The 25103-nt window shown below is 42.3% G+C and overlaps 1 protein-coding gene across 1 annotated transcript in view; it reads left to right on the plus strand.

Annotated features, from left to right (window-relative positions):
* Positions 1-371: 371 nt before the first annotated feature.
* LOC126360677 (transmembrane protein 230) overlaps positions 372-25103 on the plus strand; it is a 40878-nt gene continuing 16146 nt past the window's right edge. The window contains exons 1-2 of the mRNA XM_050007730.1: positions 372-562; positions 3623-3802. Coding sequence (XP_049863687.1) covers positions 3716-3802 — 87 coding nt within the window. The 5' untranslated portion in view covers positions 372-562; positions 3623-3715. The remainder of the gene's footprint in view (positions 563-3622; positions 3803-25103) is intronic.

A 25103-nucleotide genomic window follows, 5' to 3' on the forward strand; every position in this document is an offset into this window, starting at 1 on the left:
CATTCGGGCGTTGAAAAGAAATAGCCCAGAAATCGAACACAAATTTTTAGCGAATGTAAATTTTAATACGATCGCGCTGTCCATCTTTGTTCCGCCGTATTTAATAACAGTTCCTGACCATTTTAGCACTAACCTGTGCTATTTGGAATATCCACTTTTTAAGGATGAGGGAGAATAAGGAAATATTCGCAATGGGCTTACGGTGGTCTATAAAAATTAGTGGGCATTAAAAGACCTATAAATCTCCATATTATGATCAACATCCCTTCACAAAACTTGATACGTGTAAAAAAAAAAAAAAGGTAAATTTTATTTCTAAGTGTCAACCAGAGAATTTTGCGGGGAAACGAAATCCCGCCTTCTCTGTATGTTACTCGTCCTGACATCTGGTAGGCCCATTCTTGTACTAGAGCGTGTTTATGTCGTAAAATGTTATCGCGTGGTAGTGTTTACTGTGAAAGTATTGTTTACAGAATTGAGTACAGTGATAGGTGCGCTAGAATTTGACAAGCGGAAAATATTTACTTTAGTACGTCTAATAAATAAATACATAATTGGTCAGGTGAGTAATTCTAATTGAAGAACGGACAGTGAGTAGATATAACGAGTCATATTAAAGAGACAGATCTGTAAATTTCAGAAAGTATCTAGCACTGTCTATTAACACCTTCCAAAGCGTTTCAGGAACAACTAATAAAATTTACAACGTAATTACTGTTGTCTAAGAAAAGTACATGTCACAAGGTAAGATTATCTCCTATTGCGGTCTATGTTTTGAATTTCAGGTGTTGTGAACTTCATGTTATATAGGAACAAAGTGAAACAATAAAGTTGGCTGCAGGAACTCGGGCCAAATTTGAAGGCAATAGGATAGACACATTTATTCGTAATACCCGCAGACTTCAAGCTAATTCCATGTACTTTCCACGTTAAACCATAACACTCATCAAAGTAAGCAACAGTCAATTTAGCGAGGATACTAGTAGTCACGTTTAGGTTTCAGTAGTTCTACAGGCAAATTCATATTGCAAAAATTAAAGTATAGCACACTCTTGGAGTGCGCATATGTAGCCTACTTATTCTTACATCGTTACACTATTAAATAATGTTGGTGGCAGCTGGAGTATGTGTGAGAGACTTTTGATTACAAGGGTTAAACTTTAAAACCATTGCATTTTATTTACAAAACTGAATTATAACACCTTACCCATACACTGTGTTGAAATATGTAGCTTCAAGTAAATGTCACATGTAAAAGTTTAACCAGATTTGTTTACTTTCATGTTAACAATTTGTTGTGGAAAGTGGCAGGGAAGGAGGTATGTATGAAAATTCTGTGCTGTCAGTTGCCAGTCATAATCTAGTAATGTTTTCATTGTGCTACTATGCTCAGTATCAGAAATTTATTTTTTCAAAGATAATTTTTTGATAAGATCTGTCAGATTAATGCAAGAAAGACATAGCTCATGTTTACATACACATGAACTTGGCTTTTTTTTTTAAAGGAACCATCTTGGCAGTTGCTTAAAGTGATTTAGGAAAAAATGTGAAACAGCATAGCCAGGCAGAGCATGAGCCTGTATCCTGAATCTGAGGTCCTTGTCTTACCGGATTTGCCAAAAAATTTATACTTTTATATATCAACATGGAATTGCCGTGTTTCACTTTCAGTGTAAACAGTATGTCATATAAGTATTTCAAAATTTTTTTATGTTTTTCTCTTTCAGGAAGTATTTTATTTACAGACACACAAAACATAAGAGTACTTCAAGTTTGGAAATGTCATAATGTCCATTAACACACATGTTGGCAGTATTGGAAAATCTAAATTGACAGACACAAAAAAGCAATAACTACTTTGTGATAATCAGAGGGGGGGGGAGAGAATATTAGTGTATGTAATCATGAGGTGTACCTTCTGCCATTTACTTCATGTTGGTTTGGACTGTATGTACGAAGATGTCTATGTACAGAGTAGTCGTGCAAGTGTAGTACTTCTTGATACATTTTATGCTCATTTGTTTACACGCACACACACACACACACACACACACACACACACACACACACACACACACACACGAAGTCTTTATCCATATTTGCTTTCCCTCAGTTTTTTATTAATTTTGCTCTCTTCACTGCGTCTGCAACTTTGTATTATTTTAAGTGTGCCGCATTATGGAGGCAGCTCTGCTATAACAACTTTACAAAGCTTACCTTCTTTTTCCTCCTAATAAGATAATTAATATTGTTCTGCCTTGAGGATGATAATAATAAGAGGCACTTTTTTTAAAAATTTGCATTTATTTTTGACTTTTCGAGAGGGAATGTAGTTCTGTTCCATTAATTTTAGATTGCGTAATTATAAATTGTATAACAAACATAAAGTTTTGGGGATGAATATTTCTCAGTTAACATGGAATTTAAGTACAAAGATACGAGCAGGAAGAATGTCAACAGAATTTTTTGCTGTTCAGATCAGAAAAGATATTACTTAGTATTTAACTAGTAGATCTATACATAATCACAGAACAAGAGCTATTTTGGACTTACAATTGACAAGGGGGAGGGGAAAAACCCTCAGAACAGCATTTGCTATCAGAGAATAAAATTGTATCTAGAATAAATTGTCCAGTGAGATGAAGAAGATTAATAAAATGCACGTCTTTGAAAAAAAGCTTCTAAAACATTCGTCATAAGTAAGACATACTACACAGTCAAACATTACTTAAAGGATTCAGAATAATGTTTAGTAATGAAAGGATATTAGTAGAACGCCCTTGTCACATTGCAATACTGTAGTGCCAAGATCTATAATACATTGTAGTAATGTCTTCTCATTTTCCTAAGTTCAACATCTCACTCAGCACAGGGGAGTGCTGGCTCAGTCTTCCAGACAGACTGAGAGGAGGACGTGGGGATGTGTGTTACTCATGGTAGTATGTTTATGGTCCTGGAACCAGTTTTTCAAAATGGACTGAAGGGAATGCAAGGGCTTAGCAGCATCTTCATGGTTCTGGAGTCGCCAGCAGTTGCCGATATTGTGTGCAGTGACAGTGTGTGTATTGTATGTGAACAAAATAACATTATACAATAAGGAGAAACCGAATGAGGCAGTCAGTTTTTAAGTTGCTGACCTACCATTTGGTCAGATGAGATGGAATTTTGTCTCCTTCCAGCTGTCCTAATTTAGGTTTCCTGTGTTTTACCTAATTTATTTCAGGAAAATGCTGGGATGATTCCTTCATCAAGGCCATGCCCCACCACACATCCTATCCTCATAAATCATTCTTGTGTATTCTATATGTTTGCAACTTTTCTTCCCTCCTTATTATCATAGTATTATGAAGACAAATCCAATATCACTATAAGGTGACCCGCGGATGAATAAATACCCAGATATCTGCATTTTAGATCAATTCCTTGAACAATTTAACAGCACTGTCTCAAAAAGACAGGTATTGGTCTGAAATCACAGAGTTGTATTTTTATTGGTATATAGCCTGCAGATAATTCATTTATTTCATATATGTGAAAGGTATGATAATAGTGATATACAGAGTCTCATCCTAAAAGCTACATTTTATTATTATTTAGTATCCATTGTAAATGTATGTTCCAGTCAGGCAAACTGGTGAAGGTGCATTCATCCTGTACCTGCCAGTTCAGGTCAAACGTCAGCAGCCATCAAACTGCAACAGTTCCTGCAGTGGATATGTCCCGTAGAAAGGTTACTACTTATGGGAGGGTGGCCTATCAAAGATTACCTGGGAATGACACCGTTGATTTCATTGATGCACAGGTATTTGATTTTTCGAGCCAGGAGGAATATTTGATAAAAGTCATTGACTGTGACCTGGATGTAATGTTAATGGCTTCTTTGACTTCACCTTTTGGTTTGTTTATTCACAGTTTTTTTGTTAGTTGTCTGAGCCAATAAATGTGAAACTAAAAAAAGGAAAATAGTTGTGATGATAGACCGATATGTGGATTAGCCCCTTTGGAGAAATTGCCACTGATATCACAATCCAGTTACCATGTTGTTTATGGCACTTATCATGTGTTTCCTATGTCATTGGTCGAAGGTGATAACTCATATCAAATATTCCTCTTATCCAATTTTTCTTATGTGTTTGGTATATCTGGGCAGTTTCATCTCAAATCATACAGATCAAGAGTGAATGTGTGACATCACTATTTCAAAGTTTGCTGATAAAAATATACGCTATGTTGAAGTTCCACATGACACCTCTCCAAAACTACAATGTTTCGATTTGTTAATACACTATAGACCTCCCAAAATGAGAGTATTTGTGAAAATGTCATAATGAAAGGGAAAAAAGAAAAATTGTAACTTGTAACAAAGAAAAAGTGATATAGATCTGAATTTATTTTCAAGAAATACATTTATTCCCATTATTGTGAGACATGATCAATGTATACACACTTCTGAGCTCTTTTTTTTGGGGGGGGGGGGGGGGGGATAAACTACGAAAATTTGTAAATTTCAAAATTATGTTTCGAAAAAGTTAACTGTCTTCAGAAATAATAAAGTGGAAGGACTGCTAACTGTCAGCTATGACATAAATGCATGAAATTCTTACCCAGCACCCAGCGGGCATAAATACTGGACAAGATCCTCCAATACGGCAGTCTCAGGTAGCATCTGAAGAAGGCAACGAGTTACGTGGCCCAAATATTGTGCCAGAGCGATACAAACATCCGGCAGTAGACCCGATTATTCCACATGACCTTTCTCATTCTTTATTCTATGAGCTTCTGAAATCAAATAATGTGAGGAAGTGGATATAAATTTCTTTATGTGCTGCTCAGAGTAGCTACGTGGTATCAGTGTCAGTAACTGTACCTTCTCAGTATAGGTGGCTGCTGAGATAGCAGTATTTAGGTTTTGAAACCACACATCACATTTAGTGTACATCTTCAGGTTCTGTGCCAAGTGCATCTACATTTTACATTTCACAAAGTTTTGAAGATGTTGCTTGTGTAAAACTTTTTCAATGTCTTCCACGTTTCTTTTTACATACTGGTTTCTTCTTGTGCTTCTTACCTTTCCTGGACATTTTAAGGAGAGATATTATAGGGGCTACAGCAGAAATACTAACATTCAACACATCAACAACTCCACACCCAGAAATATAAACACCTGCACAGTCTTCTTCAGTTTCACATTCAGGTGATGGTGATCATTCAGGTGGGTTGTGAATGAATTTCTTCTTGTATTGAGTGTAGCAATTTCTGCTCAATGGATATGATACTAATACCAATATATTTCAGTAATACCTCTGACAGATTTTCAACAACTGTGAAGTGCTTCTCACTTTTCTTGAACACCACCTTTATGTGCCCTTTTTTTCCGGCCGGTGTGGCCATGCGGTTCTAAGCGCTTCAGTTTGGAACCGCTTGACCGCTACGGTTGCAGGTTTGAATCCTGCCTCGGGCATGGATGTGTGTGGTGTCCTTAGGTTAGTTAGGTTTAAGTAGTTCTAAGCTCTAGGGGACTGATGACCTCAGAAGTTAAGTCCCACAGTGCTCAGAGCCATTTGAACCATTTTGTGTCTTTTTTCATAGCTCTCACACCTCACTCTTTCACTACTGTATTTCCTCACTGACGTTGCATCCAGCGCAAAGGTCAAATCAAACACAAAACTCAATGCAGAGTGGTTTATGTGCAAGTTCTCACTTGTGCGTTACAAATAGAAGAGTGCTGGAAACAGCGTTGCCAACATGCATATTTTACACTAGAAATTCAGTGATGCAAAATATGCAGAATGTTGAAAAAATTTTAACACTTTACACAGAAAAATATTGCCCACTGTGTTTGCACTGTCTAGTAAAATATTAACCAAGCAATATTGTGTGTAATTCACAAAGGTTTTCATACAGGGGTTTTTGAGTAAAAAATTCATTAAAAAACTTGGAAAAATACAATTTTTTTAAATTTTTAGTTATAAATATTTACATAATGCTGATGGCTGGAACAAAGAAGATCCTGTTTATAGTCACATAAGTAGTATTTCATAATGTGACAGAAAAGGTAGCATTCTGTGATTTTCCAAATTAGGAAAAAAAAGTAAGTGGAAAATTAAATTGAAACTTCATATTTTTGTCTTAAATTTGTAAGTGAAAGGATGTCCATAAGTTTGTGGGTGTCAACTAAATTTCAACACATTAAGAGGGAGCTTTAACAGAAAACATATGCCAGGTCTCCAGTACTTTTGCTTTATTACTTATATATTTTTTGTTCTATACTGCCTTAAGAGTTATTTACAAAAGATACATTTTTCACAAGGGGCTCGTACCTTTACAAAAATGAAGATGAAAAGAAAATACTTTGTTTCTTAACACTTATGAAAGAGAGATCTAATAAGTATTTTTTTTTTTTTCCAGAGAAATTCGTGACCACAAATTGACATCACTTATATGATTTGAGATGAAATCATCCATTTTATTGTTTTACATGCTCAGCATGTCGTTCGGAGCTGAACTGATTACATAATCAATCAAATAGTCCACATAGCAATAAATTATTTATTTTTAATTCCAGTAGCAAGTTTGGGTCTGTATGGCTATCTTCAGACCAAAGTCTGCAGATGGCATGAGAAGCCAATCCATGGAGCTACTGTGTTGCAAAGATATGCCTGTTACACACTGCTGAATTTTGTTTGTAACTTGTAATAAGAACTTAATCAGAGCACTAGAGGAAGAAAATTAAGTGGGGTGGAGGGCAGGTGTGTGTGTGTGTGTGTGTGTGTGTGTGTGTGTGTGTGTGTGTGTGTGTGTGTTCCTCCCTTCGCATTCTTACATTGGATGGACAGAATGTTGCCTTGTAATCAATCAGTTTTGCTCAGTACATGGAACAATTTAATTCTTTCATAATTGAGGAACATACTCTTGATACACATGTGAACATTGCAGCCTGTGATTACAAAGTATTAAGTGGTATCACAAGGAAAACTAGTAATATGAGGAAATATAAAACGTGGGAGATTTCTTGGTAGTTATTGTATAACCACCTCCAGGTAGAACAGCATACATGGCAGTCGTCATCATCATCATCATCTTCAGTCTGAAGACTGGGTAGTTGCAGCTCTCCACACAAGCTACTCTATCCTGTGCAAGCCTCATCATCTCTGCATAACTAGTGTAACCTGCATCCATTTGAATCTGTGTACTGTATTCGTCTCTTTATCTCCCTATACAATTTTTGCCCCCCCCCCCCCCCCCTCCTCCACCTTACTTCCTTAGAAAACTAAATTGATGTTTCATTGGTTTGAATAGGTCCTCTCAACCGATCCCTTATTTCATTCAAGTTGTGCCACAAGATTTGTTTCTCCTCAATTATTTTCATTACCTCCTCATTAATTACAAAACCTACCCATATAATATTCAGCATTCTTCTGTAGTACCACATCTCAAAGGCTTCTATTCTCCTGATCTGAACAGCTTATCATCCACTTTCACTTCACATGGGCCTACACTGCAGGCAAATACGAGCACGTTCAGAAAGTAAGTGTGCTAGATGTATACATCTTCTTAAAAAAGTGTATTTGAAAAGAATTACAAGGGTATTGTTGCTACATTTGTTGACTTTTTTCACATAATTGCCACCCCATGATGAGCCTTGCCAAAGGCTTCTTTATGCTCTCCTTGAAGAACTCAGTCTCTACCTCCTTCCCCCACTCCGAACCTCTTTCTGCATCAGCTCATTGGTTGAAAATTTAATTTCACTCGTATGTCTTCAGGGTGGGTTCGGGGGTTAGAATAGGCCCGCGGTATTCCTGCCTGTCGTAAGAGGCGACTAAAAGGAGTCTCAAACTTTTCGGCCTTATATGATGGTCCCCTGTTGGGTTTGACCTCCATCTCTCAAAATTTTCCGAACAGCGAGCCGATTGGGGAAGGGCACCTTACTTGATGCATTGTGTCCATCTTGCGATCAGACCTTTCGCCAGCTTATACACCGTTGAATTGCAGTCCTGTCCGCTCTCCATCTCTTGGGCATGACTCTGTTTCTGCGTGCAGATTGCACCTTGCACTGTGCAGTGCCTCTTTCTGCACCGACGGCGACCATGGACCACATGTTACCTAACGTCCAGCACGGTAGCCAGTCCGTTGTGGTGGGGCCGCCATGTACCCTGTTGGTTGTAGCCCACTGACAACACAGGGATCGCTCTACTGATGCCTGCGCCGTTAACTCCCCACGTATGCCAAGGAGTAGCTGCATATCCTCCTGGGGTATCAGGACTCCCGGCAACGGCCATCCTGCCAGGTGGCTCTTGCCGTGGCTGGGTGGCGTCCGTGGGGAGGGCCCTTGGTCGGAGTAGGTGGCATCAGGGGGGATGACCCGCAATGAAGCGTGGTACATCGTTTCTCGTTGGTGGCCAGCCGCCAGCAGTCTCTAAGCGTTCTCGGGCTCAGTTTAAAGCTCAGAAGTACGATCCGAAAACGTTCCCCTCCCTGGCCACACCGTGGGAGGAACGTAAGTCTCAGAATGGCAGTAGCAGTTATTCGCCCCGCTTCTTAGTTTGTACAAGGGTTGATGGGCAGTCTTTTCTCTCCACAAAGCCTCAGTTCTTCATCGAGCATTTAGAGGACAAGTTTGGGGAGGTGGAGGGCTTGTCAAAAATGCGCTCTGGGTCAGTCCTGATACAAACGGCATCCTCTGCCCAGTCACGACGGTTACTCGCTTGTGCCAAGTTGGGGGATGTTGCCATTATGATCACACCCCATAAGAGTTTAAATATGGTCCAGGGAGTTATTTACCATAGGGATCATTTTTTTGCAGTCTGATAAAGAGCTGCGATCCAATTTAGAGCGCCGAGGTGTACATTACGTCCGGCGCGTTCATCGGGGTCCAAAGGAAAATCAGATTGCTACCGGTACCTCCATCTTGGCCTTCGAAGGGGATACATTACCGGAAAAGGTCAAGGTGATGGTCTACCGATGTGACGTTAAGCCCTATATCCCTCCTCCGATGTGGTGCTTTAAGTGCTGAAAGTTCGGCCATATGTCTTCTCACTGCACTTTCAGCCTCACATGTTGAGATTGCGGACGCCCATCACACCCCCAATACTCCATGTGCCCCGCCTCCCATCTGTGTCAACTGTGGGGAGCACCATTCACCTTGCTCACCAGACTGCCGAATTTTCCAGAAAGAGCGTGAAATCATGGAATACAAGACCCTGGACTGACTAACCTATACTGAGGCCAAAAGGAAATACGACCGACTTCATCCTGTGAGAATGACATCTTCCTACGCTGCTGCTACAACACCTGTGCTAGCCCCGTCTGTTTCTCCAATTGTGGCCGTATCGACGAGTAGTACAACTCCTCCTGCCCCTTCGCCAGTGGGGGGCTCTACCCACCGGGTTGCTCCTGCGCCATCTACCTCATGAGCGACACCATGTCACCCATCGGGGACGTCTGTCCCCACTTCTAAGCCGGAGAAGTGTCCAACTTCTTCGGCTTCTCGCGCTCGCTAGGGGTCCCTTGGGTCCCTCCCTTCCCAGGTTTCCGCCTGCGAGAAAGCTGACGACCGACAGTGTCGTAAGTGCCCGCAATCAGCTGGTTGTAGGGCTTCACGTTCCTCCTCCGTCCCGGAGACTGAATCGGTGAAGCCCTCCCAGCCGGTGCGACCCAAGGAACGGCGTGAGAAACCCAAGAAGAGCTCTCAGCCCAAGGAACTCGTGGCAGCCATCCCACCGCAACCTTCCAGCTCTGCGTCACAGGATGCGGTGAAGATTCTGGCATCCGCTGAGGACCTCAATCTCGCCGGTCCATCAGATGCTATGGAAAGCGCTATCACAGGTGCTAAATCGGAGGCAGCAGGTGACCCAGCGGCGTAATCTCCCTTCCCAGTCCCGTCTCTCCTTTCTCAGCCATGGACAACATAATCCTCCAGTGGAACTGCAGCGGTTTCTTCCACCATCTAGCTGAGCTCTGCCAACTTATCAGCCTTCACCCTTTCCTCTGCATTGCTCTGCAGGAAACTTGGTTTCCGGCAATGCGAACCACCGCCCTCCGTGGCTACCGGGGTTATTATAAGAACCGGGCAGCTTATGAAAGGGTGTCTGGTGGCGTCTGCATATATGTCCTGAACTCTCTTCACAGCGAGTCTATACCTCTCCGAACACCTTTAGAGGCTGTCGCTGTTTGGGTGTGGACACCACAGGCTGTTACCGTCTGCAGTCTTTACCTTCCACCGGATGGTGATGTCGCGCAGCATGTCCTGGCTGCTCTGATAGCCCAATTGCCGCCACCTTTCTTGTTACTGGGCGACTTTAACGCCCATAACCATCTGTGGGGTGGGTCGGTGGCAACATCGTGGCGCCATCGTTGAGCATTTATTGGCGCAGCTCGATCTCTCGATATTAAATGATGGTGCCTTCACTCACTTCAGTGTGGCGCATGGCACATACTCCGCCATTGACCTTTCGATCTGTAGCCCTAGCCTCTTACCGTCTGTCCAATGGAGAGTGCATGACGACCTTTGCGGTAGTGACCACTTTCCGATCTTTCTGTCACTACCACAGCATCAGTCTTCTGGGCGCCCTAGCAGATGGGCTCTGAATAAGGCTGACTGGGACTTGTTCTCCTCCACTACCGCTATTGAGCCTCTCTCTAACTATGACATTGATGCAGTGGTTCAATTGGTCACCACCAGCATCGTTACTGCCGCCGAATCTGCCATTCCCCGTTCTTCTGGGTCCCCTCGGCAGCAGACTGTGCCTTGGTGGTCGCCTGAGTTCGATGAAGCTATTAAAGCTCACCGGGGGGCGCTCCAGCGTTACAATCGACATCCCTCAATCAAACACCTTATTGCCTTCAAACGGCTGCGTGCGCAAGCCCGCCGCATTATCCGCCAACACAAGCAGGAGTGCTGGGAGCGGTATGTGTCCACCATTGGCCTCCATGTCACTCCATCACAGGTCTGGGCCAAGATTCGCCACCTCTATAGCTATCAGACCCCTGTCAGCGTCCCTGCGCTCTCACTGAATGGAGCAGTTTGTACTGACTCTGACGTCATTGCAAACTGCTTGGCAGAGCACTTTGCTCTGAATTCCGCTTCTGCCAACTACCCCTTGGGCTTCCACTCCATTAAAGAGCGGATAGAACGTCTGAGTCTTTCGTTTTGCACCCACCATCCTGAATTGTACAATGTTCCATTCAGTGAGTGGGAATTCCGCAGTGCCCTCGCCGCTTGTCCTGATACCGCTCCTGGCCCAGATAGCATCCACTCTCAGATGCTGAAACACCTTTCAGTGGACTGCCAGCGACGGCTCCTCGACCTTTACAACCGCATTTGGGTCGAGGGTGAGTTTCCGTCGCAATGGCGGGAAAGTCTTGTTGTCCCCATTCTGAAACCGGGAAGAACCCTTTGGAGGTGGACAGCTATCGTCCCATTAGCCTCACCAACGTTCTTTGCAAGTTACTTGAACGGATGGTGAGCTGGCGCTTGAATTGGGTACTGGAGACTCGGGGCCTTCTGGCTCCGTCTCAGGGTGGGTTCCGTAAAGGCCGCTCCGCTGCCGACAATCTGGTGAGCCTGGAGTCGGCCATCCGTACTGCCTTTGCCCGCCTTCAGCATCTGGTCGCTGCCATTTTCGACATGCGGAAGGCGTATGATATGACATGGCGTCATCACATCCTTTCGTCATGGATGGGGCCTTCGGGGCCCTCTACCGATTTATATCCGCAATTTTCTGTCGTATCGTACCTTCCGCGTGCACTTCTCGGCCTCATATAGTTCCTCCCAAGTCCAGGAGAACGGTGTGCCACAGGGTTCTATTCTAAGTGTGTCTGTTTTTAATATCCATTAACGGGCTTGCTGCGGCCGTGGGAAATTCTGTCTCCGCTTCCCTGTATGCCAACGACTTCTGCCTTTACTACAGCTCTATTGGCATTGCAGCTGCTGAACGTCAGCTACAGGGTGCAATCTGCAAGGCGCAGTCTTGGGCTGTAGCGCATGGTTTTCAGTTTTCGGCAGCCAAGACCTGCGTTATGCATTTCTGCCGGCGACGCACTGTTCATCCGGAACCGCGGCTTTATCTTGACGGCGAGCTTCTTACAGTGGTGGAGTTACATACGTTTTTGGGGGTGGTTTTTGATGCCCAGTTGACTTGGCTGCCTCATATTCGGCAGCTTAAACAGGCTTGTTGGCGGCATCTAAATGCTCTGCGATGCCTGAGTCACACCAGGTGGGGCGTCGACCGATCTACTCTCCTATGGCTTTGCCAGGCATTAATCCAGTCCCATCTGGACTATGGGAGTCTGGCTTATGGCTCAGCATCCCCATCTGCATTGCGGCTGCTGGACCCAATCCTCCACAGCGGGATATGCCTTGCCACTGGTGCCTTCCGGACCAGCCCTGTGGACAGCATACTTGTGGAGGCAGGTGTCCCTCCACTGCGGTTACGACGCCAACAATTACTGGCTGCTTATACTGCCCATGTTTTTAGCTCGCCCGGGCATCCAAATTATTGTGTCCTGTTCCTGTTCCCGTCTGCCAGAACGTTGGCCCCGGTCGGGTTGTCCGATCGCCGTACGCGTCAAACAGCTTCTCTTCGGGCTTGGGTGTTTCCCTGTACCACCTCCTTTCCGGGCCCCCTTTGGCTCGACTTGGCACAGTGCCCGAAGGACTTAGTCCCTCCGGAGGCCTTCCGATGCCGCTTTTATTCCATCCTGGCCACGTATCAGGGCTCTGGCGTTGTCTATACCGACGGTTTGTTGGTTGCTGGTCGTGTCGGTTATGCACTAACTCTAGGGGACCGTTCTGAACAACGTTCGTTGCCGGCTGGCTGCAGTGTTTACACTGCTGAGCTGGTCGCCATCTTTCGTGCCCTAGAGTATATCCGCTCCTGCTCAGGTGAGTCCTTCGTTATCTGTAGCGATTCCCTGAGCGGTTTACGAGCTCTCAACCAGTGTTTCCCTCGTTCTCGTCTGGTGATGGCTATCCAGGAGTCCCTGCATACTCTTACCCGTTGCGGCAGATCTGTGGTCTTTGTTTGGACCCCGGGCCATGTTGGGATACCCGGAAATGAAACTGTTGACCGCCTGGCGAAAGAGGCCACTAGTGCACCATCTCTGGAGATTGGCCTCCCGGCGACTGATTTGCGGGCACTATTATGCCGCAAAGTTTTCGATTTATGGGACACTGACTGGCGCAACCTGCCCGTGCCAAACAAACTCTGCCGTATCAAGGAGACGACTACTGTGTGGCGGTCATCCATGCGAGCCAACCGCAGGGAATCAGTCGTCCTTTGTCGGCTCCACATTGGCCACACCCGACTCACGCACAGTTATTTACTGTGTCGTAAGGATCCCCCTCTTTGTCGTTGTGGGGCGTCCTTTACGGTGGTCCATATTCTGTTGGAGTGCACCCTTTTAACTGTGCTCAGGCAGAATTTTGCACTGCCTGATACGCTCTCTGCGCTTTTATCTGACGACTCTTCCATAGCGTTTTATTCGGGCAGCGGGATTTTATCGCTTAATGTAAGTGTGTGAGTTTTTGGGTTGATTCTGGCCTATGGCCTACGATTTGTCTGATTCCCCCCCCCCCCCCCCCCCCCCCCCTTGTGTTTCTTTGTGGTTGGCTTTTCCCTTTTTGTTTGTATGGTCGGCCAACCACCGTCACACTCTGTGTGATTTTAGTTCGTCTTGTCTGGTCTTTGTCTACGTTTCTCTTGTTCTGTGTCGTCTGTCTTATCGTCTGTTGATCGTTTTTATTCTCTGTGGGTGTTTTTAATATTTGGAAAAAGGGACTGATAACCGTAGCAGTCTGGTCCCTTTAATCCCCACAAACCAACCATCTTCGGGGTGGTGGAATAATGATAGTCTGCATCATGTGTCAAGTCAGGGGAATATGGGGGGGGGGGGGAGGAAGTAGTTTGGAGGGGAGGAGGGAGGACGAGTTCAAAACATCTCAATCAAATGAGCCGAGAAGTGCCTTGGTGGCTATGGCTGTATGAGGATGGGCTTTGACGTGCAATGAACACACTTATCTCTAATTAGCATTTCCCAGCTTTCGTATCGAATGCCTCTTGTGAGTTCCTTGGGCTCTTACAAGATCGTTTTGTATTGATGGTCTCCCTTGAGACAGAATTTCAACCAAAATGATGCCTTTCCATTCCCCAAACACTAAGGCAATGATTTATTTGGCCCGAAAACATGGTTTTGAATTTTTTGACAGATGGGGAATTACTGTGGTGCCACTATGAAGACTATGGTTTTGCCTCAGGGGTCTAATAAGGTACCCACATTTCACATCAAGCCACAGTAGAGCTCAGAAAATTCTCTCCTTCCAGTTCAATATGCTCAAGAAACCTGTAGGCACTATTGACTCGATATCTCTTGGACTGCTCTGTCACCTGTGTTGGAAGCCATATTGTGCACAAACTCCAGTAACCCAGCATTTCTGTGAGTGTATTGTGTAAGAGAGCTCTGGAGAGTTGTGGAAACAAAGCAGAAATTTCATCTGCAGTCAGCCAGCTGTATTCACAAACAGTTTCCTCAATTTTTTTCACCAACTCGTTGGTCAAAATGGAAGGTCTTCCATTCCACTGTTCATCATGAACATTTCTTCTGCCTCCACTAATCTCCCTACACCACTTACACATACTTGTTCTGTCCACAACACCTTCACTGTAAACCATTTAGATTCATGAAATTTTTTTCGTATGTATTATTCCTTCCACATGTAGGAAGTGGATCACAGCACTTGGCTTGCACTCGGCAGTATTTATTACTGACAGCTTTCATGGAGCTGGATTCTACAACATGAGGTTGCATATTATCATGTTTCTGCAATGCTCTCTCTGGTGAGGAGATCCTTTAGAGTTTTATAACAGTTGTTCAGTTTTTGTAAAAGTCGTATATAATCTGTTGCTCCTTTTGTTTTACCTCTGCTTCCACCAGAATTTCAAAGAGTGTCTTCCAGTTAACATTGTCAAAAGTTTCCTCTAATCAACATATGCTGTAAATGTTGGTTTACCTTTCTGTAACTTAAGTTCTAAGAGAAGTTTCATTTCATTAGTTAAATTCAATATCTTCTGTGATATCCAAGGATTACTACTAGATCTTGTCTTTTTATCAATTTTATCCTCTGCTGCCTTCACTATTTCATCTCTCAAATTTACCCGTTCTTCTTCTACTATGTTCTTTTCCCTATTTCAATTATTTGTTGCCTCATGCTCCTTTTGAAACACTCAGAACATTAGGTTCTTTTTGCAGTTTCTCCAGTTTTAATCTACAGTTCATAAATAATGAATTGTGATTAGAGTTCACATCTGCCCATGGAAATGTTTTACAGTTTAAAATATTTAAAATATGGTTGCGAATTCTCCATTTTTACCACTGTGATAGGCACCTTCCAGTTTCTCTAGGTCTGTGCCATGTATACAGCCTACTTTCATGATTCTTAAACCAAGGATTTGAAATGGTTAAATCATGCTCTGTGCAAAATTCTACCAGATGGCTTTCTCTTTCATTCCTTTCCCCAGTCAGTATTATCCTACTATTTTTCCTCTCCCATAACTATTATTTTTATTCAGCTTCTGAACTACCAAAAGCATCTTAAATACACTCTAGGAGCTACCCATTCATTTCACTGTGCTGGAAGCCATTCATCAAAAGTAAGTTAAGTTGGCCAGTATTACTGTATCAAAACTGACAATACAGTGTCAGATGTAGAGTAATAATTGTTTGTAACTCTAATTACTGATTTTAAATCTTGTGTTAGAAAGTTACTATACTTTCATATGTTATCCTATTTCAGTAGTTCACATCATCATTCTCTTCAAAGCTGTGTACCTGGCTGGAGCAGCAACCATAGGATGAAATCTCCTTGTAGAAATAGTAAATGACCAATCAGTTGCAAAATGGAAGGTTTATTTAAATCCTTTTACCATAGTTATAAAAAGTATTCTTCAGAAGGAAATATTGACAACTGGATTACATGTTGTGGCAGAGGATATTTGAATGACACCTTTCAGCTGTATTTTAATGTACCTCTGCTACAACATATCATGTAATCCAGTTGTCAATATTTCCTCCTGAAGAAGACGTATTTTGTAAACGTTGAAACCATGGTAAATGGGTTTTCATAAACTTCTGTTTGGCAACTGATTGGCTCTTTGCTATTTCTGCAAGAAGATCATTCTCCTCTTGTTAACTAGTACAGATAAAAGGCCTCTACATGTCAGATAGGTAACACATTTGACAAGAAAAAAAATCGCAACACCTAGGAGGAGTTGTGCGACAAAAACAAAAGTTGGCAATTGTGTTTCTACTTCTGAAAGATGAAATCTATTCAGATTTCGTACCAGTCAGGTAAGAGTGCAAATCAAGTTTGCATTAAATATAGAGTGTAATGGTCAAGAGCTTTAGTTATCTTTGAGATTGGATGTCATGAGTCAATGTTAGTCAAGAATGCCTTCAAGATGACAAAGACACCATTATCAACACCTCACTGAGTTTGCATGAGGTCATTTAATAATGCTATGAGAAACTGGATGTTCTTTCTAGAATACTGCACAAAGACTTGCCAGGAATGGAGCCCCTATACATGATCGCTGGCAGTGGTGGTCATAAGAAAGTACAGTTACAAGAAGACTGGGCTCCAGATGGCCACATGGCACTACCAAGAGCAAAGACCATCGTGTTCAGCATATGGCTCTGCAATGTCATTCTGCATCTGCAGCAGGGTCAGTCAGTCCAAATGAAGTGGTCCAATAAAAATTAAGTTGGTTGCCTTACCATTTTTAAATATTTTATTATTTTTTTTATGTGATTACCCTATAATTGAGATGTTCAAAATAGTTTTTTGAAACATTTTACCTTTCACCTTTACTGAATGGCGGCCATTTTCGTTTGTTAGAGCGTGGCGATGTTTCAATTTAGAGACGTTAGCAAAAATATGAATATCTCTAGACTGGGTTAAGTTACAACATTGCAATTGACATGATTGTTTTTAGAAAAGTGTCCTCTACAACTTTGTCTGTTACACAAAATCCCTGAATTCAAAAATAACCAGTCAAAATGACCTCCAAATTTTGGTATCCAAATGTTCAAAAATCCACTTTTTAAGCCCAAAAATAACAAACAAGGAGTAATTTATGAGAGTATATTTTTTCCTATAGTTAGATATCTCACACTACTAGCTTCTTATAGAGAAAGAACACTTACAAATGTTTCCTTAATTTTTTGTGAATTTTAGAAATTTGAAATTTTTCATTGTTTTTAAAGTTTGGGGTTAGTTATCTCAGGTGGTACTGAATATAAAAATATGATTTTTGCGCAGTTTGTACACCTATATGAAAGCAAAGTATTCTAAAAGTTTCGACATTGATATCTGACTGAACAAAGATATAAATTTCTTAAAATGAGGAAATAATTCACATTACTCGACAACTGATCTTATGGCTGTGGCCTATTTAAATGGTTTATTAGATTAGATAGCACTTATTCCATAGATCATGAATACGACACTTCGTAATGATGTGGAACATGTCAGGTTAATAAAAGTTGTCTATACAAGACATTACATTACACAAAATATTACATGACACTTAATTTATTATTATTATTATTATTATTATTATTATTATTATTATTATTTTGTGTTGGGAAAATAACTCACTTACTATATCCAAAAATTCATCTGATGAGCAGGAGGAGTTACCATTAAGAAATTCTTTTAATTTCCTTTTAAATGCTATGTGGCTATCTGTCAGACTTTTTATGCTGTTAGGTAAGTGACCAAAGACTTTTGTGGCAGCATAATTTACCCCTTTCTGAGCCGAAGCTAGATTTAACCTTGAGCAGTGAAGATAATCCTTTCTCCTAGTGTTGTAGCCATGTACACTGCTATTACTTTTATATTCGTTTGGATAGTTAATAACAAATTTCATAAGTGAATATATATTGTGAGGCTACAGTGAAGATCTCTAGCTCTTTAAATAAGTGTCTGCAGGATGATCTTGGATGAGCTCCAGCAATTATTCTGATTAGACGCTTTTGTGCAATGAACACTTTTTTACTCAATGATGAGTTACCCCAGAATATGATGCCATTTGATAGCCGAGAATGAAAATAGGCATGGTAAGCTAATTTACTGAGATGTATATTGCCAAAATTTGCAATGACCCTAATAGCATAAGTAGCTGAACTCGAAACGTTTCAGCAGATCCTCAGTGTGTTTTTTCCAGTTCAACCCCTCATCAATGCATACACCTAGAAATTTTGAATATTCTACCTTAGCTACTGATTTCTGATCAAAGTCTATATTTATTAATGGTGTCATTCCATTTACTGTGTGGAACTGTATATACTGTGTTTTGTCAAAGTTTAATGATAGCCCATTTGCGGAGAACCACTTAATGATTTTCTGAAAAACATAGTTTAGAATTTCACCAGTTAATTCTTGTCTGTTGGGTGTGATAGCTATACTTGTATCATCGGCAAAAAGCACCAGCTTTGCATCTTCGTGAATGTAGAATGGCAAGTCATTAACATATATTAAGAACAGCAGAGGACCCAAGACCAAACCTTGCGGCAACCCATTCTTGATTGTTCCCCAGCTTAAGAAATCACCAGTTTTTTGCATATTATGTGAACTGCTTATTTCAACTTTCTGCGCTCTTCCAGTTAGGTATGATTTAAACCGTTCGAGCACTGTCCCATTCGTACCACAGTAATTGAGCTTATCTAGAAGTATTCCATGATTTACACAATCAAAAGCCTTTGATAGATCACAAAAATTCCCAACAGGTGACTTCCGGTTATACTCAGAGCATTTAATATTTCATTAGTGAAAGTATATATAGCATTTTCCATTGAAAAACCCTTCTGGAAACCAAACTGACATTTTGTTAAAACTTTGCTTCTACAAGGGCGTGAAGCTACTCTACAATACATTACTTTTTCAAGAATTTTGGATAAGGCAGTCAGAAGAGAGATTGGGCGGTAGTTGATGACATCAGACGTATCCCCTTTTTTATGCAGTGGCTTAACAATGGCATACTTCAGTCTATCTGGGAAAATGCCGTGCTTCAGAGAGCTATTACATATGTGGCTAAGAATCCCACTTATTTCTTGGGAACAAGCTTTTATTATCCTGCTGGAAATGCCATCAATTCCATGTGAGCTTTTATTCTTGAGAGAGTTTATTATCTTCCTAATTTCAGAAGGAGAGGTGGGTGGAATTTTAATTGTATCAAATGGTGTGGGTAATGCCTCTTCCATTAACTGCCTTGCTACTTCTAATGAACATTTAGATCCTATTTTCTCTACAATATTTGAAAAATGATTATTAAAAATGTTTTCAACTTCCGGCTTGTTGTTTATCAGGTTTCCATTCGCTTTGATGTTGATGCCGTTGTCCTGTACTCTTGGTTGCCCTGTCTCCCTTGTAATAATATTCCAAATTGTTTTGATTTTGTTATCAGAGGTATTAATCTCAGACATGATGCACATGCTTCTGGACCTTTCTTAATGTAGCACAGTAGTTTTTTATAATATTTGGCTGTTTCTGGGTCATTACTCTTTCTTGTTGTTAGATACAGTTCCCTTTTGTGGTTAGAAGATATTTTTATTCCCTTAGTAAGCCAAGGTTTTTTTGCATGGTTTCTTACAAGTGTATCATGAAATAAGTTATATTTTAAATTAGCATCAGGTTCCTTGTACACCTCATCCCAGTCTAACTGCTGAAGATTTTCTCTGAAATTTCTAATTGTTGTGTCATTATTTGAATGCACAACTTTGGATGGTAGTTTTGAATTACTGAATGGAGCTATGTCATATACTGTAACTAGCTGAGCATCATGATCAGAAAGGTCATTCACACCAGGGCAAGAATTTATGTTTATAAACCTATCTTGGTCTATAAAAGTGTTATCTATCAATGTGTCACTGTCCATTACTACCCAAGTAGGAAAATTAATGATAGATGTCAAATTGAAAGAACTGAGCAAGACTCCCAGGTCATTCTCCCTATTACACTCTTTCAGTGAATTAATGTTGAAGTCCCCACAAATAATAATTGTTTTCCTCTATCTGACAGATAGCACAACAAGACATCTAAGTTTTCCAGGAATAAATAAAAGTTTCCTGAAGGGGACATATATACCATTGCAATTATAAAAGAGCCCTCCTACAGTTTAAGTTGACAGGCACATGCTTCTGTATGTCGCTCTAGACAAAACTTTTTTGTATCTAAGCTTTCTACACAGTGATAAATTTTGACATATATGGCAACTCCTCCTCTCACCTTATCCTCTGTACTCATATGTGCAGCTAGTTTATATCCATTGATATTTACCTTCTCCATATCAGACACAATGTGATGCTCAGACAGGCATAGTATATCTATTACCTTATCAGATTCAATGTCGTCTAAACAAACCAGGAGCTCATCTACTTTAGTCTTCAATCCTGGAATATTTTGGTGAAAAATGGTAACATTATTTTTTACTTTACTTTTGTGAGAATCTTCTTTTTTCTTTAATCCACCAATATTTTGGTTAAATACAGTAATATGGTAATTTTTGTTAAATACAGTCCCTGCCTTGCTCTGTCCAAATCAGCCTGAAGGGCTCTAATTTTCTCCTCCCGTTCAGCTATAAACCTATCTCTTGAGCAAACCCTGCAAAAGAATGGAAGAGACCCGTTTGCTTCCCCAATTCCCACACCGCTACAATTTCCCCAATGAAACCACCTGTCACAGCAGCTGCACAGAACCCCTGAACTAACTTTCCTAATGAGCTCACACACTTAGTATCCATGGTAGTTTGGAAATTAGTTAAGGGACTTACTAAGCGATAACAATTATATATTAAATACAGGTGCAAAAGGACACTAAATATGTTTTGGAAACTAATATGTAAGTAAACTATTACCAAATGCACTTAAATTTGTGATATAATGCTAAATATGCACGATCAAAAATTAGGCCTAAACAAAAAGAACTTTTTGCGATAAGTGGAAGAATATGCAAATAAAAGAAAAACCTTTAATGGCAAGCTTGAAGAGCACACTAATGAACGGATTTAATTAGTTAATCTATACCACTTAAGATTGCGGTATAACGGTAAGTATGCACACTTGGAAAGTAAGGCGAAGCCGCAAAATATAAACAAAACGACCTTTTTGCGGTTACTGGAATAATACACAAATAAAGGAAAAACCTTTAATGATGAGCTTGAAAAGCAGCCTAATGAATGTATTTAATCAGTTAAACTGCAGCAAATGCGCTTCCAATTGCGGTATAACACTAAATATGCACACTCGAAAATTTAGCCCTAAGAACTTTTCGCAGTTACTATAATACTATGCAAATAAAAGAAAAACTTTTAATGGTGAGCTTGAAGAGTACACTAAAGAACATATTTAATTAGTTAAAATTGTTCAACTACAATTAATTACAACCTAAATTACTTATCTTTCATGAGAGCTCTGTCTCCATATGTGTGGTGGCCTTGTGGATCTAAAGCATTGTTTCATTGTAATAAAATTTAATTGTGACATATATTTAGTTAACACTACCACCCAGTATTCATTTTTAATAATGACTGTGAAGTGTAGCGTAATCTCAACTGTACCCTGCCATCTGGCTTGTGAGGCAATAGGAACATCATCCAGAAGACTGTCGCCTGGGCACACATCTACGCCTAAGGGCATGTCCTGGGGTGATGATGGCAACAATGGGCCCATGTCCATCGGGTCGGCGATTGGGGACAGTGGGAGTGAGGGCGCATCATCCATCTGCTCCTCCTGGGGTGCCCTGATGGCACCAGTGTGCAGCCGTGAAGGCTGAGCGTTCCCCTGAGGCCTTCAGTCTGGGGAAGAAAAGCAGCAGAATCATGGGGCAAATGACACGAATGAATTTGGTTCTGGTGACGGCGCTGCAAACCATCGGGACCTGAAATCGGTTACATAAAAGAGGCAGTGTATTCCTGGATCACACCTCTTTCCCAGTGCCCATGTTTGCCATAAACCTTGAAAAGAACAAGATCACGTGGCACAACATGATACTTGCAGACCATTGGTGGTGCCAGATGTTGCAGTGGGTGTAGCAGTGTCTGATGGCGGCGGCCATGTAGAAGTTCCACTGGTGATGGTCCGTCTCGTGAGTAGGAGTGATAGGAGGGTGAGAAAGAGTTGCAGTGCCTGTTCCCATGTGTGGGTGGTGCAAAGCTAGGGCATCTGTTGTTTAAAAGTTCATACAAAGCTTTCTGCTTCTCCATTGGACTGGGGGCGAAACAGAGCTCTTGTTGGATGACAAACGTGAATTTTGTTCACAAAACTGTTCAAAGTAATGTGAAGTGAACTGTCATCCATTATCCAAAACATACTTCTGGAAAACCCTCTATGCAAAATATGGAGGACAACACTTGAATGGTTCTACGTGATATGCTAAGAGAGTCTAGAGCCGATGAGTATTCCAAAATGGTCCCACAAAGTCTATGTACACTCGTTGCCATGAGAATTGAGTTTTAGGCCAAGCTGAGAAGGTTTATGGTGGAGCAAATTGGTTTTCCATGCATGAGCGCCACTCTGATGTCATCTCTTCAGTATGGGCATCCATGCCATCCTGTGTAGCGCGAACAAATCCCCATTGTCCTTGGTGGAGCAGTCACAACACATCCTGTTGCAACACTATGGGAGCAAGCACACCCAGTTGTCCACTGTCATTTTGAACTGGAATCACACCCTGTTGAATTGAAAGGTTAGGCCAATGTGCAAAATGTCAGCACACAACTGAGTTTTGGATGCTGTTCAATAAACGAGGTCAAGACGTGAATGTAATGCAACAAAATCTTGAAATCTAGGTCTTCTTCCACAGCCTTTGCAATTTTCCTTTAACGCCATGCTTTGCCATAAATCTGTACACAATTTCATACCAATACTGCGAAAGCAACAAAGCCTAACAATGCAATTTTGATCAGTGCATGTAGAAACCAGCTTTGACAGTTGAAACAAGGACTGCAAAGGCTTGCAATCTGTTTCCGAAAATAATGTGTGGCCATACAAATATTAATGGAATATGGTCACACCATACGCAATTGTAAGAGCCTCTTTTTTCAATTAGTGAATAATTCCACTGAGTTTGAGTTGACAACTTTGAAGCAATAGCAGTGGGTTTGTCTTGTGCACCAATTCTGTGAAAAACCACAGTGCCAGTTCCGTAGGGAACAGGCAGGTCAGAGATTGCAAGCAAATGAGATTGGAGGGGATACACACCCTGATTTTGTCACATGTCCTAAATACTGGCAGGCAGCACTTGAAAAAGGCTATACAAATTGGCAATGTGTTCCTTTGTTGTATGACCTGAGACGACAATATTGTCGAGGTAGCTTGAACAAAATAGCACTTTTTGCTTTTCCAAGTAATGTTGACAAATGGCAGGTGCGGAAGCAGTGCCGAAGGGCAAACACAAATACTCAAACAGTCCTAAGTGTGTATTTACAAAAAACAGTTTCTGTGATTCTTCATCCAATGGAAACTGCAAGTAGGCATCACACAAATCTAACATACACTCCTGGAAATGGAAAAAAGAACACGTTGACACCGGTGTGTCAGACCCACCATACTTGCTCCAGACACTGCGAGAGGGCTGTACAAGCAATGATCACACGCACGGCACAGCGGACACACCAGGAACCGCGGTGTTGGCCGTCGAATGGCGCTAGCTGCACAGCATTTGTGCACCGCCGCCGTCAGTGTCAGCCAGTTTGCCGTGGCATACGGAGCTCCATCGCAGTCTTTAACACTGGTAGCATGCCGCGACAGCGTGGACGTGAACCGTATGTGCAGTTGACGGACTTTGAGCGAGGGCGTATAGTGGGCATGCGGGAGGCCGGGTGGACGTACCACCAAATTGTTCATCACGTGGTGCGTGAGGTCTCCACAGTACATCGATGTTGTCGCCAGTGGTCGGCGGAAGGTGCACGTGCCCGTCGAGCTGGGACCGGACCACAGCGACGCACGGATGCACGCCAAGACCGTAGGATCCTACGCAGTGCTATAGGGGACCGCACCACCACTTCCCAGCAAATTAGGGACACTGTTGCTCCTGGGGTATCGGCGAGGACCATTCGCAACCGTCTCCATGAAGCTGGGCTACGGTCCCGCACACCGTTAGGCCGTCTTCCGCTCACGCCCCAACATCGTGCAGCCCGCCTCCAGTGGTGTCACGACAGGTGTGAATGGAGGGACGAATGGCGACGTGTCGTCTTCAGCGATGAGAGTCGCTTCTGCCTTGGTGCCAATGATGGTCGTATGCGTGTTTGGCGCCGTGCAGGTGAGTGCCACAATCAGGACTGCATACGACCGAGGCACACAGGGCCAACACCCGGCATCATGGTGTGGGGAGCGATCTCCTACACTGGCCGTACACCTCTGGTGATCGTCGAGGGGACACTGAATAGTGCACGGTACATCCAAACCGTCATCGAACCCATCGTTCTACCATTCCTAGACCGGCAAGGGAACTTGCTGTTCCAACAGGACAATGCACGTCCGCATGTATCCTGTGCCACCCAACGTGCTCCAGAAGGTGTAAGTAAAACTACCCTGGCCAGCAAGATCTCTGGATCTGTCCCCCATTGAGCATGTTTGGGACTGGATGAAGCGTCGTCTCAAGCAGTCTGCACATCCAGCACGAACGCTGGTCCAACTGAGGCGCCAGGTGGAAATGGCATGGGAAGCCGTTCCACAGGACTACATCCAGCATCTCTACGATCTTCTCCATGGGAGAATAGCAGCCTGCATTGCTGCGAAAGGTGGATATACACTGTACTAGTGCCGACATTGTGCATGCTCTGTTGGCTGTGTCTATGTGCCTGTGGTTCTGTCAGTGTGATCATGTGATGTATCTGACCCCAGGAATGTGTCAATAAAGTTTCCCCTTCCTGGGACAATGAATTCACGGTGTTCTTATTTCAATTTCCAGGAGTGTAGAAAAGTAATGTCCTGCACCAAGCCTGGCTGTGAGCTCCTCAGGGTGAGGGAACAGATAAGTGTCAACTATTTTCTGTGTGTTGACTTCAAGTCTACTGTCAACACATTGAAAGAGACGTGTGTTGACTTCA

The sequence above is a fragment of the Schistocerca gregaria genome, chromosome 1 (assembly GCF_023897955.1).
Source record: "Schistocerca gregaria isolate iqSchGreg1 chromosome 1, iqSchGreg1.2, whole genome shotgun sequence".
Taxonomy (NCBI): domain Eukaryota; kingdom Metazoa; phylum Arthropoda; class Insecta; order Orthoptera; family Acrididae; genus Schistocerca; species Schistocerca gregaria.